The 19,885-nt window shown below is 43.3% G+C and overlaps 1 protein-coding gene across 2 annotated transcripts in view; it reads right to left on the minus strand.

The window, feature by feature from the left end:
• LOC138976423 (E3 ubiquitin-protein ligase TRIM56-like) overlaps nucleotides 1-19,885 on the minus strand; it is a 91,110-nt gene that overhangs the window by 2,551 nt on the left and 68,674 nt on the right. Inside the window, exons 2-6 of one of the 2 annotated variants that reach the window (XM_070349280.1) lie at nucleotides 11,604-12,737; nucleotides 10,042-10,182; nucleotides 9,544-9,702; nucleotides 8,907-9,086; nucleotides 7,317-8,360 (exon numbers count right to left, since the gene is read on the minus strand). In XM_070349280.1, coding sequence (XP_070205381.1) covers nucleotides 8,328-8,360; nucleotides 8,907-9,086; nucleotides 9,544-9,702; nucleotides 10,042-10,182; nucleotides 11,604-12,722 — 1,632 coding nt within the window. In that variant the 5' untranslated portion in view covers nucleotides 12,723-12,737 and the 3' untranslated portion in view covers nucleotides 7,317-8,327. Of the gene's footprint in view, nucleotides 1-7,316; nucleotides 8,361-8,906; nucleotides 9,087-9,543; nucleotides 9,703-10,041; nucleotides 10,183-11,603; nucleotides 12,738-19,885 lie in introns of those variants that run through there. The other variant, XM_070349281.1, reaches the window with a different exon arrangement.

Raw genomic sequence — 19,885 nt, forward strand, 5'->3', positions numbered from 1 at the left:
CACACACACACACGCATACACACACACACACAACCGCACGCACACACACACACACACACACACACACACACACACACACACACACACACACACACACCTCATACAACACGTCGGGCACCATGGGCTGGTCAGCAACAACAATACCATCCTGTACATCCCACACTCTCTCTGCTGTCAGACCGTCGTTGCTCAGTTCAATGTACTCCCCGTGGTTTGTGTGAAAACGCCAATCCAGTTGCTGCAGACAGTTGTAAGAATATAGAATTAGAAAATCACCAGGTATCGCTTCAACGGTAATTGAAGAAAAGGCCAAAGTAAGTACTTTAAAACATGGTGATGGTTTTCATGTCTGTGTATACCGCTACTTTACATTTGTCCTTTAATATTAATTGTAATTCAATGACGCTGGGGGTTGAATGTAACAGTTTCTGTAATTGGTTAGATTATCGGTGTTAATCTCTGCTGAACACCAGCAATCTGCTCACTGAACACCTGCGGGCGAGCCGGTTAGCAGTGAGGGTCTTTGTGTAGTAGGAGCGACAGAAGACTGGAAAACACCGAGGCAATGATTCATGCGAAGAGATGACGTTACTTACATTACGTAACTTGATGTATGAATTATTCTAGGCAATAAAACATTATGAGAAAATTCGACAAATTTTGAGAGAAGAGGCATTTTTTGCTGTTCATGCAGCGATCACGAAAAACATACACACGAGCCGGTTAGCCGTGACGGTCGTTTCCTAGTAGGAAAGACAGAAGGCCGGAAAACACCGAGGCAATGATTCATGCGAAGAAATGACGTTATTTACACCACGTAACTTGATGCATGAATTATTTTAGGAAATGTAAGAAAATTCGAAAATATCTTTTGAGAGAAGAGAAATTTGTTGCTGTTCATGCAACGATAACGAAAAACATGACAACAATATAATTATGTGAAAGAATTAAGCAGGAGCAGAGTGATAGGTTGGTGACATCGAGACATGGATTTTTCTCGGGACCTGACTCTAGGACACTCAGTAACTAATGAACTGAAAGGTGTATGTGAACAGAACATCATTATTACGCCCTTGTTGTAATCGCATGAAAGCGTAATCAAGTTCGGTGACATGACAGACTGAATGACAGTAACGTTGACAGGCTTCCATTTGAAACTTCTCCGTTAACTTGTCATAGTCGATTGACGCCCTCCCAAAGCCTAATTGAAGCCCTAAGTCGCTTACTCTAACAAAGTTCAGCTGTTAGTGTTACACATGGGTTAAACAAAATGTATTCAGAAAGATGGGGAGGCATAAAGTACAATCGAAACGCATGTAACTACCAACAAACAAAGCTTTCACACACATGTAGATCAAGATAGGAGTTGCTTTTAGGAGTGGTGTCAAGTTCAACATAGTGCTATAATACTATGATAATAAATATCACACTTTGACCTGTATATATATATATCTGTAATTGTACGTACACAATGACACGCAATTTGGAGAAATCATGAATGTGTGAAGATATTACCCGACTGACCTTGCATACGTGTGGAATATAACAGTGAGTAAACTCTGTTTGAAATGCTTCATCGACAAGCTGGAGATTCTCATTACAAATGGGATCTCAAGACTGGTGAAGAAGGTCAATAAGCTGGCCATACTGATTCATGAACAAGATCCTCCTTACCTGACGTGTACCAATGCTGACATGCTTGACTTTCACCTGACCCAGTGCTGACAGTTCCTTCTCAATGCGGGCCACTACAGCAGCGTCAATGGTCAGCGTAACCATGGAAACCGACTTCAAGTCCGCTCGGCGTTGACCACAAGTGACCAGTATGTCCTTCACGCGGTCCCTCAGAGCACGAGTGACGTCACACATCCCTCTATTGTTCGTCCCTCTGGTGGTGCGATCAGCAACACGTCGGTGTGACGTCAGCCTGCCTCGATGATCCAGCAAAGTGATCTTGACGGCTAAGACTGTGTCTTTCACATTCGCTTTGGTATCGAGCGTCATCTTCTTCAGACGACGCCGGCATTCCTTGACGGAGTTCTCCAACTTGTCGCATGTCCTGTCGATCTCAGCAACAGCTTCCTGCACCACTTTCTCCGTGGCCGCCAGGTGGCGCTCCAACGCTGCCACAGCTTCTTCCAGCTGCTGCTCTTCCGTCAGCAGTGACGTCACCATTCGACTCAGCTCTTCACGTGACTTGTCTGCCGCTTCCGCCAGTTCCGTCAGGTCTGGGCATGCGCGGTGCTTGGCGCTGGCACACAGGTGGCAAATGGCGGCCCCGTGAGTGGGACAGAAGAGCTCGCAGGGTTTGCAGGTGTGCACGCTGCAGTGGTCAGGCTGACTGGCGGCTAGCTCTTCCGCTGTCATGCTGGACAGGTCTTCCACCTTATGATGACGTGTCGCAAAAAAGTTTGTGTGTTGGCAACCGCAGGACTTGCACATCATATCGTTGCAGTTGAGACAGATGGACACTGCCGCTGTCTTGCATCCTCCACACACGTGGTCCTGGCTCAGTACACGTGTACTCTCCACCAGAGCTGTCATGGCGACGTCATCCGGTAAGACGTCCACCCCCTCCTCCCACCCCTTCGTCTTGCTTTTTTCTTTGGGGTCCGCGATTGTGCCCCTGCAGAGCGGACAGAGGGCCTCGGGGTTGGAGGCGAGCCAGGAGAGAAGACAGTGGCGACACAGGACGTGAGCACAGGGCAGCAGTTTGGGGTTCTTGAACAGCTCGTGACACACGGTACATTCTGTGTCACTGTCCGCTGAGCTTGTACTAGCTGCTGTAGCCATGGTTACGAGTCAGTTCTGAAGGAAGAACAATGAGAAGGGTGTGTTAAGCGATTCAAGCAAGATTGGGTTAAGCGTGTTTTATACATTTCTCTTTGTATGTATACACGTTTGAGACAAGAACAACATATATAACGATAACAAGCAGTAATGTAGAAAACAGTAGTAACACCACCCGTGACAACAACAACAACAACAACAACAACACCACCAACAACAACAACAACACGTGACAACAACTACAACAACACCACGTGACAACAACAACAACAACAACAGAAACTGCAACACCAACAACACCAACAACACCAACAACTTCAACAACATCAACAACAACAACAACAACAACAGCCACTGCAACAACAGCTCGTGCTGCTGCAACTGTTTATATACGTAATAAACATTGTGGCTCAGATTAACCCCTGAATACCGCTGAGTGAACTTGGAAGAAAGTTAAGTGTCACAGTGAGTCTTTACCTCAGAGATACAGAAACCCATATCAATATATTCATACAGAAGGAACAAAGTCAATAGCCCAAGCGACAAAAGACTTGAAACGTGATAACCTTTCAATCAAACAAACAAAGGAACTTAATCGCTATAACTACAGACCAAAACAACATGTGACAGTCACAGCCAGTATCTTGATTCCTCAGAAATGTGAAGCATTGAAATGAACACATGACTTTCATTTGCAGCCACGTTGATATGTGAAGAGAAGAAACCTTTAATTGAAACCATGCAAGTTGCTCAACGAGGAAGTGAATACATGTACATACAACTGTATAGGACAGCAGATAGTATTCTACACGACCGCCGTTCTTCAGTGTTACACACAGAATGCGAGAGCCGTGTGAAACGCTTGATAAAACATCTAGCACAGAATGGCCCGACAGCGCTGTACACAACATGGGACTGACACACAGACAAACTCTGCGTCACCCGAGAAAGCGCTGACGAAGATTTCAATTGACGGAATCTATTTTGTGATGATAACGTTTACTGCTAAAACAGTTATAATTATGACTGGAAAGGCGTCCCCTATTCAACAAACAGATCGAGTATACATTAGGCAGTGTTTACAATAAACGGCCTCATATAGCGCTACATTCAAACTCACATGCCTAGTATTTCATGACAGGTAGTTCAGTTCACACAGTATAATTTACACGCAGACCATCAAGTTATTATACTCTCAACAGGACGAAGAAATAAACAGAACCTGACCACAAAATAGGTTTTCTACGCACAGCCGAGAAAACACGCTCTGGTCAATATAAAACACACTGCAGCAAGCAGAATGAGAACAGCAACAAGCCACATACCACAAGTCTAGCGATCGCCTTGCCGGAAACCGAAAGTAGAACCTTTCTCAGTTGATACTCCTCATTTTACTCAGTGTTACGAACGTGTTTCGATCAGTTACACAGTTGATACAAGATTGAAAGTAAGGAATGTGAAAGTAATGAACTTTAGAACCCTATTTTTACAGTGATAGACATGAATGCAAATAGTGTTAAGCATGGTACGTGAACTGAGGAAGGACACAAATGTCCATTGGTATCGGATAGCACACATTTTGTGGAAGACACGATATAAAAGGTTAACCAACCAACCAACAAACAAACAGACTTGGTCTACATAAGAAGATGATTTTGAAAGATTAAACGCTCACCTGATGTTATGTACACTAAGCAACTTATGACGGCTTACTAGTGCCAAAACCTCATAATTGTAATTATCAAGGGAAAATTAGTAATTTTCCCTTGATAATTACCATTTTCACATGTTTATTACTAATTTTCCCGGGAAAATTACTAATTTTCCCGGAATAATTACTAATTTTCACCTGTTAATTACTAATTTTTAGTTTTGGCTCACTTCCTGACGGATTGCTAGTGCCAAAACTAAAAATTAGTAATTTTCCCGTGAAAATGAGTAACTAGCATGTGAAAACAGTAACTGACAGCGTTAATTAGTAATTATCACGTGATAATGGGTAACCCCAGGTTTTGGCACTAGTAAGCCGTCACAGGGCTTACTAGTGCCAAAACCTCATAATTGTAATTATCAAGGGAAAATTACTAATTTTCCCTTGATAATTACCATTTTCACGTGTTAATTACTAATTTTCCCGGGAAAATTACTAACTTTCACCTGTTAATTACTAATTTTTAGTTTTGGCTCACTTCCTGACGGATTGCTAGTGCCAAAACTAAAAATTAGTCATTTTCCCGTGAAAATTACTAATTATCCCGTGAAAATGAGTAACTAACGAGTGAAAACAGTAACTGACAGCGTTAATTAGTAATTATCACGTGATAATGGGTAACCCCAGGTTTTGGCACTAGTAAGCCGTCATAGCAACTCCCACGTGTTGATATGTGTGATGACATGAACACACAGCGTCAAGACTGGGCCACACTGTGTCCTCGTAGTGTTATGCCTTCAACACAGCGTCAAGACTGGGCCACACTGTGTCCTCGTAGTGTTATGCCTTCAACACAGCGTCAAGACTGGGCCACACTGTGTCCTCGTAGTGTCATGCCTTCAACACAGCGCAGTGCAAGCGTGTCAGACAGCTGGGTCACGCGAGTGTGAGGAATACGACAGGCGCTTGATATCGAATGTTCACTCGTGCCAAACAGTTAAGCAACCATGATATTCAGTCTGAAATTCAATATTCAACAATTAAACACAACTTAGGTTCTGGATTTTTTTTAAATGTATGTTTTAAGTAGTCAGGCCCTGGTCCTGCTAGAGTAGTGTGTGTGTGTGTGTGTGTGTGTGTGTGTGTGTGTGTGTGTGTGTGTGTGTATGTGTGTGTGTGTGTGTCAGTGTGTATGTGTGTGTGTGTCAGTGTGTGTGTGTGTGCGTGCGTGCGTATGTGCGTGTGTATGTGTACGTGCGTGCGTGCGTGTGTGTGTGTGTGTGTGTGCGTGTGTGTGTTGGTGAACGCATTTTTGTTTTTAGTAGTGTCAGTTAGGATATATACAGAACCATTACTTTTGATTTTTCGGTATCGAATTCAACATTGCCACACCTTTATTTTTTACATGCTAAGCTTTAAACCCCAGATTGTATATCACAAACTGTTTTACCTTTTAGTGTCAAACAATGCACAACATTACACTGTTAAACCCTATAATGCTCACATTAACAAACAAACAATACTACTAGTTAATCTTTCATCGTCAGAATTGACTACCGACGTAATTTAATATCCTACGTTTTAGGCGATAGAATTTACAAAGTATTATGCTTTTTTGTCGTTACAGTACAGGTATATTGAGAGCTCACACATACACACACACACACACACACCCACACACACACACACACACACACGCACGCACGCACGCACGCACGCAGGCAGGCAGGCAGGCAGGTAGGCAGACACACACACACACACACACACACACACACACACACACACACACACACACACATACACACACAGAACAACAAAGCGCATCAGTGGTGTGTGTTTTATAGATGAAAAATAATCACAATTCAACCACACAAAAACTACGAAAACACAGTTAACCTAAGCGCATCAGTGGTGTGTGTTTTATAGATGAAAAATAATCACAATTCAACCACACAAAAACTACGAAAACACAGTTAACCTTGCATCTTGTTTTAAAGTGTGCAGATAGGTTTTCAGAAAAAAAGTAATTGTAAGGCACAGTGTTATTTTCAATCTGCTGTTTTCTTGGTAAAGTGTAGAACCCAGATTTCCGAAATGTTAGTTTTAATCTGTTGTATGCTTGGCATGGCGTTAGCGACTGTTCTATGGGAGACAACAACTCTGCATAGACAATATTCCTCTATATGCCTAAACTCAGAATTATCTCCCCCAGTTATTAGGGGAGCCAATTGACCATCCTCGTGCTCATTATGTACAGTTTTCACAGTGGTATAATCTGCCCTTTTCGGAGTTGCATACTACCACCTCCCCCCCCAACCCCCCTCCCCACCCACCACATTTTGTCTTTACAGAGACAACCAAATGGCTGTTCAAGAACAAACGCCTGATGGAAGTTAAGTCAACTAATACGTACGGAAGTCACATTTTTCAAATACTTGGTGCGACTTTGTTCCTTGACTAATTCGCTGGATGTTGGTACCGTTGTGTCCCTGCGACTCTGCTATTTCCTCTGATATCAAGCTCACTTTGCAAAACGGAATCGAACACGTGACAGTCGCTAATGAATGAAGTAATTAGTTTTGTTCCGATTGAGGTACACACTGTGACTAATTGGTACTTGGCAGTGAGAGGGTATCACCGCAACAGTCAGTCCGTGTGTACCCGTGTTCGCATGTTTGGTTCTGATTATCTGCTAGAGAAAGTGGATATTTTGGAAAATAGGAAATGGAAATGGCGACCATGAATAATATTGTGCTGATATCAATTTCCTCCAGCAGACAATCACAACCAAACATGTGAACACGGGTACATACGGATGTAGACCAACTGTTGCGGTCATACCCTCCTCACTGCCAGGTTACAATTAGTCGTCACAGTATGTACCCAAATCAGAAGAAGGAAAACTAATTACTTCATTCATTAGCGATTATTACGTGTTTGATCTCGTGATACACAGACAGCCTATATCAAAGGAAAGTGCAGATTCATTAGAATCAACATCAAGAGTACTGGTCAAGAAACGAAGACGCACGATGTAATTGAACACTGTGATTGTCGTACGTATTGCCAGGTTGACTTAACCTTCACCTTAGGTAGTCACAGACACTGCAGGTTCTGCCTGCTTTTGGTTGCGACCATAGGTATATGATCTACCTCCTTTTATTCTGTCGACGCCCGTTTTTAACCGCTTGCCTCCCAATATATAAACAACCACCCATAGAACGTCGTCGTCCCGAACTAAATCTTCACAAATCTCCAAAAATCGTTTCGAGTTCTAGGAAGGGAAATCCTGTCAATGCATTCCGGAGCTGGACTTTAAACATGATGTCGGTCATACTCGTAATGCATGCTCCTTGAGTTTGCTTTCCAAACTGATACGAAATGAACGTGAGCATTGGGACAGTTCTCAACATAACGATAACCTCGAACAGTGCGATCGACAGAACGTACAGTACACAAATACGAAGGGAGAAACTCGGAAACCGGCGAGAAGACACATGCTCGAGAACCCACGAGTCACAATTACTATTCTTTTACCGTGTGACGCCCTAATCATGACTACCAGGTAAACTTAAGAGAGATCGAGAACAACAGCCAAACTGACACAAAATGAAACTTCTTTGCGAGAAAACAAGCTAGTTATCGGCAATCAACATAACGTCGTCCTTCTTCTGGGAGCAACCTCAAACTTACTATTCTTTTACCGTGTGACGCCCTAATCATGACTACCAGGTAAACTTAAGAGAGATCGAGAACAACAGCCAAACAGATAATGAAACTTATTCGCAAAAAATAAGTTAGTTATCAGTAATGAACATGAAGTCGTCCTGCCTTCAGGGCGCGTCCCCTACATCAGGCTGTGTATTGCTGATCTCTGTGTTCTCCTTCAGTCCACGTGTCTTGGGGGAAGAACGGATGCCTGAAAAAATAGGCGTTGGAATGAAGTAAGAGAGCAATATAAACACTGATTGTGTTGCTCACAATCAAGACATAGCTACTTGTATAGGCTACACACACTTTTATAACAGCACACGCAAACAAACAAGGAAACACACACAAACACACACACACACACACACACACACGCTCGCACACACACACACACACACACACACACACACACACACACACACACACAGACACAGACACAGACACACACACACACACGCACACACACATACACACGCACACGCAAATACACACACACAACACACACACCTAAAACAGGGCAGACAGTGAGAGAGATAGAGAGATAGGGGGAGGTGCGAGGGGAGGAGCGATGCGTAACAGCTTGTTCATGTCCAGATACACACCTTGTAACACCTGTTACGCGGGTTAAAGAAAGCAAAGCAGGGCGTGGGGACAGTGGTAAATCAGACAGAGAGCGGAATCAAGAGATCGGGAGGAGGGGGGGGGGGGTGCGGGGGGAGGAAAGGTACAAGCTCCTGCATGGCCAGATACACACCTTTGTATACCTGTCATACAGGTCAAAGAAAGCAAAGCAGGGCGTGGGAACAGTGGTTGCGATGACTCCCCGATCACTGCCGTTGACCCACAGGTGGAGCTCTGCCTTGGTCGTCACCATCACTCCCACACGTGTTCCCTCCGGCAGGTTGCGTGTTGCGTCGTTCAGGTTGTTGTCCTTCTGTGGACATCAGGTTGTTTTGATTCAGTCACATGTGTGTGTGTGTATGTGTGTGTGTGTATGTGTGTGTGTATTTGTGTGTGTGTATGTGTGTGTGTGTATGTGTGTGTGTGTGTGTGTGTACGTGTGTGTATGTGTGTGTTTGTGTGTGTTTGTGTCTGTGTGTGTCTGGGTCTAAATGATAACTGAAAAGTTGCGTAAGTGAGTGCTCGAATGGATGCGCTCGTACACTGACAATTAGAACGAGGATTTGAATCTATTTGAATAACAAAATGTATGTTTAAAATATATACATATTGTAAAGAAAAACCCTCTGTATCAAGAAATGTCTTCAAACGGGATGGATACGTACCAAACGAAAGTAAAGAAATCATTGTACATTGCATTATTTGATCGGAATAAACCTAGGTGAGTATTGTTAAAAAATGCCAGCAAAGGCATGTGTAAATGATCTTACCTTGTGACCACGGTTGTACACAGCCTTACTGATGACAACAGCCTCCCAGTCCCATCCATTGTAAGCTGTGTCAGGCAGACAGAGGTGATCGGGATCAGTCAGCACCACTCCACACGGCAGGTAGGCATATACATCCGTGTCCACCTTGTCTAGTTGTACCTGTACGACAGATGTTTTCTTTACAATACTGATGAATGTGTATAAAGACAGTAATCTGACGTAATATTGATATAAAAGTACTCACATTGGATTCTGTTGCGTTTTCTCCTTGTGTTGACTGTTGCAAGTGTTATAAAAATGGTGTATTGGTCAAATCACATTGTGCTTTCATGCTTGTGCATGTGTACGTTTGGACACTTCACGCCTGTTCATGCGTGTGCACACACACACGCACACACACACACACACACACACACACACACACACACACACACACACACACACACACACACACACACACACACACACACACAACCGCACGCACACACACACACACACCTCATACAACACGTCGGGCACCATGGGCTGGTCAGCAACAACAATACCATTGTAAAAACCCTTCACTCTCTCTGCTGTCAGACCGTCGTTGCTCAGCACAATGTTCTTCCCGTGGTTTGTGTGAAAACGCCAATCCTGTTGCTGTAGACAGTTGTAAGAATATAGAATTAGAAAGTCACCAGGTATCGCTGCAACGGTAATTGAAGAAAAGGCTAAAGCAAGTACCTTAAAACATGGTGATGGTTTTCATTTCTGTGTATACCGGTACTTTACATTTGTCCTTTAATATTAATTGTAATTCAATGACGCTGGAGGTTGAATGTAACAGTTTCTGTGATTGGTTAGATTATCGGTGTTAATCTCTGCTGAACACCAGAAATCTGCTCACTGAACACCTGCGGGCGAGCCGGTTAGCCGTGAGGGTCTTTTTCTAGTAGGAGCGACAGAAGACTGGAAAACACCGAGGCAATGATTCATGCGAAGAGATAACGTTATTTACACCACGTAACTTGATGTATGAATTATTCTAGGCAATGTAAGAACATTCGAAAAATATCTGTTGAGAGAAGAGACATTGTTTTCTGTTCATGCAGCGATCACGAAAAACATACACACGAGCCGGTTAGCCGTGAGGGTCGTTTCCTAGTAGGAAAGACAGAAGGCCGGAAAACACCGAGGCAATGATTCATGCAAAGAGATAACGTTGTTTACACCACGTAACTTGATGTATGATTTATTTTAGGAAATGTAAGAAAATTCGAAAATATCTTTTGAGAGAAGAGAAATTTGTTGCTGTTCATGCAACGATAACGAAAAACATGAAAACAATACATGTGATAGAATTAAGCAGGAGCAGAGTGATAGGTTGGTGACATCGAGACATGGTTTTTTCTCGGGACCTGACTCTAGGACACTCAGTAACAATGAACTGAAAGGTGTATGTGAACAAAACATCATTATTACGCCCATGGTGTAATCGCATGAAAGCGTAATCAAGTTGGGTGACATGACAGACTGAATGACAATAACGTTGACAGGCTTCCATTTGAAACTTCTCCGTGAACTTGTCATAGTCGATTGACGCTCTCCCAAAGCCTAATTGAAGCCCTAAGTCTCTTGCTCTAATAAAGTTCAGCTGTTAGTGTTACACATGGGTTAAACAAAATGTATTCAGAAAGATGGGGAGGCATACAGTACAATCGAAACGCAATGTAACTACCAAAAACAAAAAGCTTTTACACACATTTAGATCAAGATAGGAGTTGCTTTTAGGAGTGGTGTCAAGTTCAACATAGTGCTATAATACTATGATAATAAATATCACACTTTGACTTATATATATCTGTAATTGAACGTACACAATGACACGCAATTTGGAGTAATCATGAATGTGTGAAGATATTGCTCGACTGACCTTGCATACGTGTGGAATATAACAGTGAGTAAACTCTTTTTGAAATGCTTCATCGACAATGGAGATTATCATTACAAATGGGATCTCAAGACTGGTGAAGAAGGTCAATAAGCTTGCCATACTGATTCATGAACAAGATCCTCCTTACCTGACGTGTACCAATGCTGACAGGCTTGACTTTCACCTGACCCAGTGCTGACAGTTCCTTCTCAATGCGGGCCACTACAGCAGCGTCAATGGTCAGCGTAACCATGAAAACCGACTTCAAGTCCGCTCGGCGTTGACCACAGGTGACCAGTATGTCCTTCACGCGGTCCCTCAGAGCACGGGTGACGTCACACATCCCTCTATTGTTCGTCCCTCTGGTGGTGCGATCAGCAACACGTCGGTGTGACGTCAGCCTGCCTCGATGATCCAACAAAGTGACCTTGACAGCTAAGACTGTGTCCTTGACCTTGGCCTTGGCGTCTTGCGTCATCTCCTTCAGACGACGCCTGCATTCCTTAACGGAGTTTTCTAACTTGTCGCAGGTCATGTCGATCTCAGCAACAGCTTCCTGCATCACTTTCTCCGTGGCCTCCAGGTGGCGCTCCAACGCTGCCACAGCTTCTTCCAGCTGCTGCTCTTCCGTTAGCAGTGACGTCACCATCTGACTCAGCTCCTCACGTGACTTGTCTGCCGCTTCCGCCAGTTCCGTCAGGTCTGGGCATGCGCGGTGCTTGGCGCTGGCACATAGGTGGCAGATGGCGGCCCCGTGAGTGGGACAGAAGAGCTCGCAGGGCTTGCTGGTGTGCACGCTGCAGTGGTCAGGCTGACTGGCGGCTAGCTCTTCCGCTGTCATGCTGGACAGGTCTTCCACCTTATGATGACGTGTCGCAGAAAAGTTCGTGTGTTGGCAACCGCAGGACTTGCACATCATATCGTTGCAGTTGAGACAGATGGACACTGCCGCTGTCTTGCATCCTACACACACGTGGTCTTGGCTCAGTACACGTGTACTCTCCACCAACGCTGCCATGGCGACGTCATCCGGTAAGGCGTCCACCACCTCCTTCCACCCCTTCGTCCTGCTTTTCTCTTTGGTGTCCGCGATGGCACCCCTGCAGAGCGGACAGAGAGCCTCGGGGTTGGAGGCGAGCCAAGAGAGAAGACAGTGGCGACACAGGACGTGAGCACAGGGCAGCAGTTTGGGGTTCTTGAACAGCTCGTGACACACGGAGCATTCTGTATCATTGTCCGCTGAACTTCCTCCTGCTGCCGTTGCCATGGTTAAAAGTTTGTCCTGAAGGGAGAACAATTGGAAGGGTGTGGTAAGCGATTCAAGAAAGAGGGGATACGACAGAAATTCAGAACAAAACAGTAAAAACAGTACCATTGACAACAACAACAACGCCAACGCCAACAACAACAACAACAACAACAACAACAACAACAACAACAAGACTTGCTTGTGCTGGTGCTACAGTAGCCAGACACAAAATGTAGCGGCACATCCATCATTCATACAGTAAATATTGCCGGATGAACAAAGAAGAAAGCATCAACAACAGCATCGACGACGCTGCTGCTCGTATTGATTCGACTGTTGCCACTAAGTGACGGGTTAATGCGTGCCACTGCGTACGTAAAGGCTCATATTGATTAACCTGTCAGTATCGTTGAGTGAACCAAAAAGACAGTACATTGTGTGTATCTGACCATTGATCAGACCGAACTAAATCCATTTTCTAAGAGAGTAAAGAGTGGACAAGGAATGACATATTGATCGAAAAATCATTGAGACCTAGTCGGTCTACCTATATAACTGACACGAACATCATAATTGAGATGTGTACATAACCAGCTCCTGACACCTGAACAAATAGGAAGCATTGACATTAACAATCAATTTCATTCTTCAATATTTGGGATCAACATAAAAAATAAACCGAAACCAATATGCTTTACAGGAAAGGACTACAGCCGTGCACGATCAAATTGCATTCGAACGTATTGTTGAATAAAGAATACGAATAAAGCCCGCTAACATTACACGTTCGAAACACACATCTAGCTCAAAGAGCTCAGGCAATGCTGCACAGTACTGCCACACAGCGGATTCTAGGACACTTTCCCCCTGGATTTTTTCCCCCCTGACTTTATCCCCCCGAATTCTTCCACCCAGATGTTTCCCCCCCGTGACATTTTCCCCCTGAGACTTTTTCCCCCCGTGACTTTTCCCCCCTGGGGCACTTTCCCCCGTGACTCTTTCCCCCCTTGACTCTTTCCGTTATTTTATTATTTCTATTTTAATTTTTTTGTTAATGCTTAATGCTTAATGTTTTGATAAAATGGATAAATAAAATGTGTATTCTTACACATTTGTGGTTCCTACTTTTAATTCAGCAGCTTTGGTTTAAAACACGTACATTCACATACATACACATCTAAAAGAGTCTAAAATAGTCTAAAAGAAAACACTGTATGCCGCGAAATGCGCTGGTTAGAGTCTTGGTATTTCCTTCTTGTGTGTGGCGGAGGATGACAAGCGACGTGTTGAGCAATCTCTGCTACGTTCACATCTAGAAGCGTCTAAAAGAAAACATTGTGTGCAATTCTGAGTCGGTATGTGTCAAGGTTTCTGTTGTCATATGACCGGGCCGAACGAGACGCAAAATGCGCTCGTTAGAGTCTTTGTATTTCCTTCTTTTGGGTGGTGGAGGATGACCAGCGATGTGTTGAGCAATCTCTGCACCAGTGTCTCAAAGAAATGGATCTGTTGACAGTCACGGATACTGATATCGCAGATTTATCATTCACACATTCACAGATTTCACCTACAGTGGCTAACACTGCTCACTTCTCCCGTGAAAATACAAATGTACGAATAATTTGTAAAGGGGTAGAAATGTTTGTGTCTTCTCACGTGATCATCAATTGATATAAAAAAACATTGCGAAAAATTCACAGGGGGAAAGAGTCACGGGGGAAATAGTCCGAGGGGGAAAAGTCACGGGTGGAAAGAGTCCCAAGGGGAAAAAGTCACGGGGGGAAATAATCTGGGTGGAAGAATTCGGGGGGATAAAGTCAGGGGGGAAAAAATCCAGGGGGAAAGTGCCCTGATAGGCACACAGCGACACCATACAACACCCGACAGGCGCTGACATACGTTGCAATTCAGACTCCTCTCGTGTTTACCCTTAGTTGCACACTACGGGTATACTTATACACAAAGGAAATATTTATTCACAATTATGCACACACTTGAACACTATCCCAGACCAGGGCCGGACCCAGGGGGGGTTCCAGGGGTTCCGGAACCCCACCCCTGGAAAAAGCATGTACCTTGCTTTGAGTGTTTTTTTTTTGGTTTTTTTTTTTAAATAAATTTTGTGTGTGTCTCTAACAAATTTTATTCAATGTGAAATCCGATGAGAAAAAGGTACCCCCCCCCCCCCCCCCCAACTCACACTGACAGGCCTTAACCCTCAAAACAAGGCCCAGAATGCACCAGATTGCACAGATTTTAACCCAAAAAAGGAGGAACCCCCCCCCCCCCCTTACAACTCATTTGGTCCGGCCCTGCTGACTGCATTTTGCTCAGAACGTTATCAGCAAGATACTTGCATCCACATCCATGTCAAAACCAATGAACTACACCCATACATACACACACACACACACACACACACACACACACACACACACATTCACACAAAAATACACACACACACACACACACACAAATACACACACACACATACCAGGGCCTGACTAGGCTAAGAGGAGGGGGAGGGTTGCCAGTGGTGGTCCAGGGGGATGTGGGGGTCAGGGGGCGAAGCCCCCTGAAGCTGATGGAAAGGTCATATTCTGAGATAGAAAAATGGTCGCTCCTTGCATGAAATGGCATAAAATAAACAATAATAAAAAATGTTTTAAATAAGTGAGGTACATGTTTAGGCTAGGGGGGGAGGGGTTGCCCAACCCCCATAACACCCACCCCCCCCCCCCCCCCCCCCGGTAGTCCGGCCCTGCAATACACACACACGCCCACAAATACACACACACACAGACACAGACCATACCTTAAGCATTACGAATATCAAGCATAGACATTTACTGAGTAAATTAAGGACAAGTACACACTCTTTAAAAATTGAAACTGGAAGACATAATAACATACCAAGAGAAAATCGTTTATGTAATAAATGTGTGAGCTTGGGAACGACAGTTACGGTACACATGCACTTGTGTGCATCCGTGTGAACTCGTGGTACCTCTGTGCTATTAAGGATTCAAACCTGTACTATCGGGGATCCATTAAGGTTTCCGAGACTGTGTTTCGTTTCTATTGAATTGGTCTCGCGGAAGAGCCGATTCTAAAATGTGCATAGGTAAAACGATCGCTTTTTTGGTACAAGCCTCTGGAGTAAATTTTGTGATTAATGTTTTTGTGAACGGGAAACAATTGATAGGTGGCTTTATTCCATCTCCCTTTTTCCCTCCGCCGCGATGTAAATTTGAATAGTTGAAGGTGACGTTAGACACTAATTAAAGAAAGTGGGGGTGCCTGACACCCCTCGAGTCGAATATGTGTTAATCTTGTGACGCCGGCGCGCAGGATGTGGCCGCTAAAACTGTCTTTTTGTTTGGAATCTTTGAGGGAAGAAGACGTGTATTTTGTGCGTGTTTCCTTGATGCCGTTGTGTGACATGTCTGTCACGGGCTGCAATCTTTTCGGGATGTGAGAATTCTTTTGCTGGTAGGTTAATACAATTTTCTTTCTGTAAATGGGTAAGCAGTGAGAAGAATAGTATGCTGCTTGGGGAAAGGATTTATTTGAATGTTCAAGTAGATTGTTTTGTGAGTTGGAATGTTTGGGAAGACTTTTGTTTGTTGAATGCTTTAGAAAACCGTTGTTTGAGAGAACGGTATTGTAGGCATGTTATTTGGTAGGAATGATGTGTTTTGTTGTTCAACGAGTTAGCTTGTGGTAGTTGAAATTGTTGATTTGTTTACGTATGCTTACGGCGTGCATTCTGTGGTTTGCAGGATGGTGGAGCGTGCGACGGGGTTCTTTTTAGACAGGTCTTTTCTTTCTAGAGGGGTCTTTTCTTTCTAGAGGGTCTTTTCTTTTTTAGAGGGGTGTAGTTAGATTCAGGTCTTTCTTTCTAGAGGGGTGTAGTTAGATTCAGGTCTTTTCTTTTTTAGTGGGGCGTAGATTTGTTTTCGTAGACTAGATTTCGTTAGAGGGGAGCAGTTAGTTTTAGTGGAGGGATTTTGGTCAGGTTTTGTTAGAGTTTTTGTAGATTTGGTTTTTTTTGAAGAATTGTTTTTAGGTTGCTTTTTTAGATTTCGTTTGTTTTAGATTAGAGTCTCATTGTGGGGTTTCTTTGGATTAAAGTTGAGAGTGAGGATTTAGAGTAGAGTGTAGTTTGGGGGAAGGATTTAGTGTGTTTTTAAAGGGTAGCTTTAGAGGGAGAATGTAGTTTTAGAGTGAAGAGTTGAGAGCATTGTTTTTTTGGAGTTGTTTAGTCCTATACATTGAAAGTTTTGTATTTGAAAGTAAACCCCCGTTATCCCACACATTCCCCATTTCATCGTATGGAATAAAAGAACCTGGTTAATATAACTTGTGTCGTTTGCTTGAGTGTTTGAGCTCGGTAAGAAAGAGTAAAGTAAATTGGCACTCGGTTACATTTGTAACGTTATTGAAGATGAAATTCACTTCCTAGACGGATGTCAAAAGTTCACTGAACTGCGAAATGATTTTATAAAGGATCTATCAAAGATAGATATAAAGTATTCTAACAATAAACCTAGTGAAGTATTTTGCGAAGACAGAATACAAATTCGTCTGGGAAAGTTTATTTCAGATTGTTTTAATCGCTCTTTGTGTCAATAACCAATTTGGTTCCGACAATAAAATATATTCTATTCTATTCTATTCTATATTATATTCTATTCAGACCCACACACAGACACACACACTCACACTCACTCACACACATAGACACACACACATATATACCTAAAGTGTGGATGGTTACATAAGAGGCGGCACTGGGTGTAGTGCCTTTCTAGTGCACTTGCACTACAACAGCACTGGGTGCAGTACTCGCTCCGGCATCGAAGAATTTTGCACTAAAAAATGCACAAAATTTGACCTATTTCGTCGCCTATAGAGGACGGAAAGAATGTCATTTTGAACATTGTTATGACATTCTTTCCGTCAAAAAAGTCAATTTAACGGTGTTAAATGAAGCGACCATCCACACAATTAGGTTTTTTTTTTTTTTTTTTTTTTTTTTGCCTCAGTTGCATGCAGTCCGCTTCAAGCTGAAAAATAAATGAAAAGAATGAAACCCTAATTTTTTTTTTTTTTTTTTTTTTTTTTTTTAAATTCTTTTTTTTTTTTCTCTTCCTTTTCTCTTCTTTCTTTCTTTCTCTCTACAGCTGAGCGTCCTTCTTCATTGGCGTTTTAATATTTATCAATTGTATGTGGTTTTCTACAATGGACAAAATCTTGCATCTTTAATGTTGGTTATTGTCTTACATATGTCTGTGTTTGGGTTGACTTAGGTGTTGTTTGTGGCGGTGTCATGATGGAGTTAACATAGTAACTGTCACAAAGTGGTTTGTATGTGAAATAAATGAAATGTACGTGTTCTGCCCTATTGCACTGTCTCTACCCTTTTTCACACCAAACACTTTAAACAACAGAAATTTGGAAGATACAGGCTTGTTATTTCCGCAACCAAAACAACATAATACTTCACTTCAAATACATCAATAACAGTCAACATTTCAACACATAGCTCTCACAATCTTCTAGCTCTCACTCAATACATATGAATACATAATTATTATAACAATACTTTCTCAAATATAGATTAACGCACACAAGAAGGTACCAACGGACACTCACGAGTTCGTTTCACGGCTCACTGCATGTCGCCAGTTCACTTACTTGTCTCGCTGAATCCTCGTAGAATAATGAATTCAGATGCCAACACACAGAGATGCTAACACACACCTTTCGCTGAAGATGCCACACACACCTCTCACTGAAGATGCCAACACGCACCTTTCACTGAAGATGCCAACACACATCTCATGGAAGATGCCCACACACACCTTCCAGGTTTCTCCCCGAGAAACCCTTCCGCCCGTAGCGGAAACAACCGTCGTCAGCTACGACCGGTCTCGATGAAGACTCCACTCGTCTAGTCATCTGCGCAGAGGTGGTCCCTTGCTTCCACCGTCGTCTAGCGCTTCTCTCGTGTAAGGTCCCTCCCTTATACGCCATGGAAATCCCTCATGGAAACTCCTAAAGAATTTAACCAAGTCTTAATACAACATTCTCTAAAACCATCTCTTCTTCCAAACGTTCATGTACCACTCATACATTCTCGTTCATTCCACGTTCACATTCCGTACAGATTCAATATCCAAACTAACACTTAATCAATGAATAACACTCCCCATACAAAGCATGACCGTCTTAAACATAACATAAATGCCTAGCAATTATGTTCAAGAAATTCCCCATGAAAAACCGTGAAACAATTACATCAAGAATTCTCTCAACGCTTCACACTAAGATTGGGTGCACTTTATACACACTAACCTTTACGCTCCAGCTATGTATTCCAACGTCACTAATATACAACATAGTAAATCATTTACCTTAAGAGACCCGTCTCTTGAAAGAGTACTTGTTCCCAGAACAAGTCTGACACACGCTGAACAACCTTCCCGGTTGGAAATCTCACACGCTGTGACGTTATTTACCCCAGACCAGCTACATGTCTCAAACACAACTCACATCAAGCTAAGCCAGTTTTACGTGCAACACCCGAAACACGTGAATAACGCCAGTCCGGTCAGCTACCCTCGCCTGTACAACATTTAGGGAGGTTAAAAACACGACGTGGTTTCACCTCACAAATATGCTACTCACATCTTTGTGACATCCCCCTTCCCGGGGAAAAAAGAAAATTCTTGAGTTTTCTTTTGATCAAAACAAACTGCCTTTTTCCAGCATCACTGCTACTATGGTATGCTCTGATCTGCGAATGATCTGGACAACATGTCTGCCAGAGTGTTCATGTCTCCTGCTATTGGATGAACCTCGTATGCGAACTCCTGCAGTGAAAGACACCACCGCATCACTCGGCTGTTTTTGTACGCTCCTGATGCCAAATATGTCAGTGGCTTTTGGTCTGTTTGCAAAATAAATTTGCGACCCCACAGGTACCGTGACAATTTTGACAATGTCCACACAATGGCCAAACACTCTCGCTCAATTGTGCTGTACCGAGTCTCTCTGTCCAACAGCTTTCTACTGACATATGCAACGGGCCTACACTCCCCCTCATGCACTTGCATCAAGACACCGCCTATACCAACATTGCTGGCATCTGTGCAAACAACAAACTGTCGAGTCAA

This window comes from Littorina saxatilis, linkage group LG9 (assembly GCF_037325665.1).
Source record: "Littorina saxatilis isolate snail1 linkage group LG9, US_GU_Lsax_2.0, whole genome shotgun sequence".
NCBI classification, from domain to species: Eukaryota; Metazoa; Mollusca; class Gastropoda; order Littorinimorpha; family Littorinidae; genus Littorina; species Littorina saxatilis.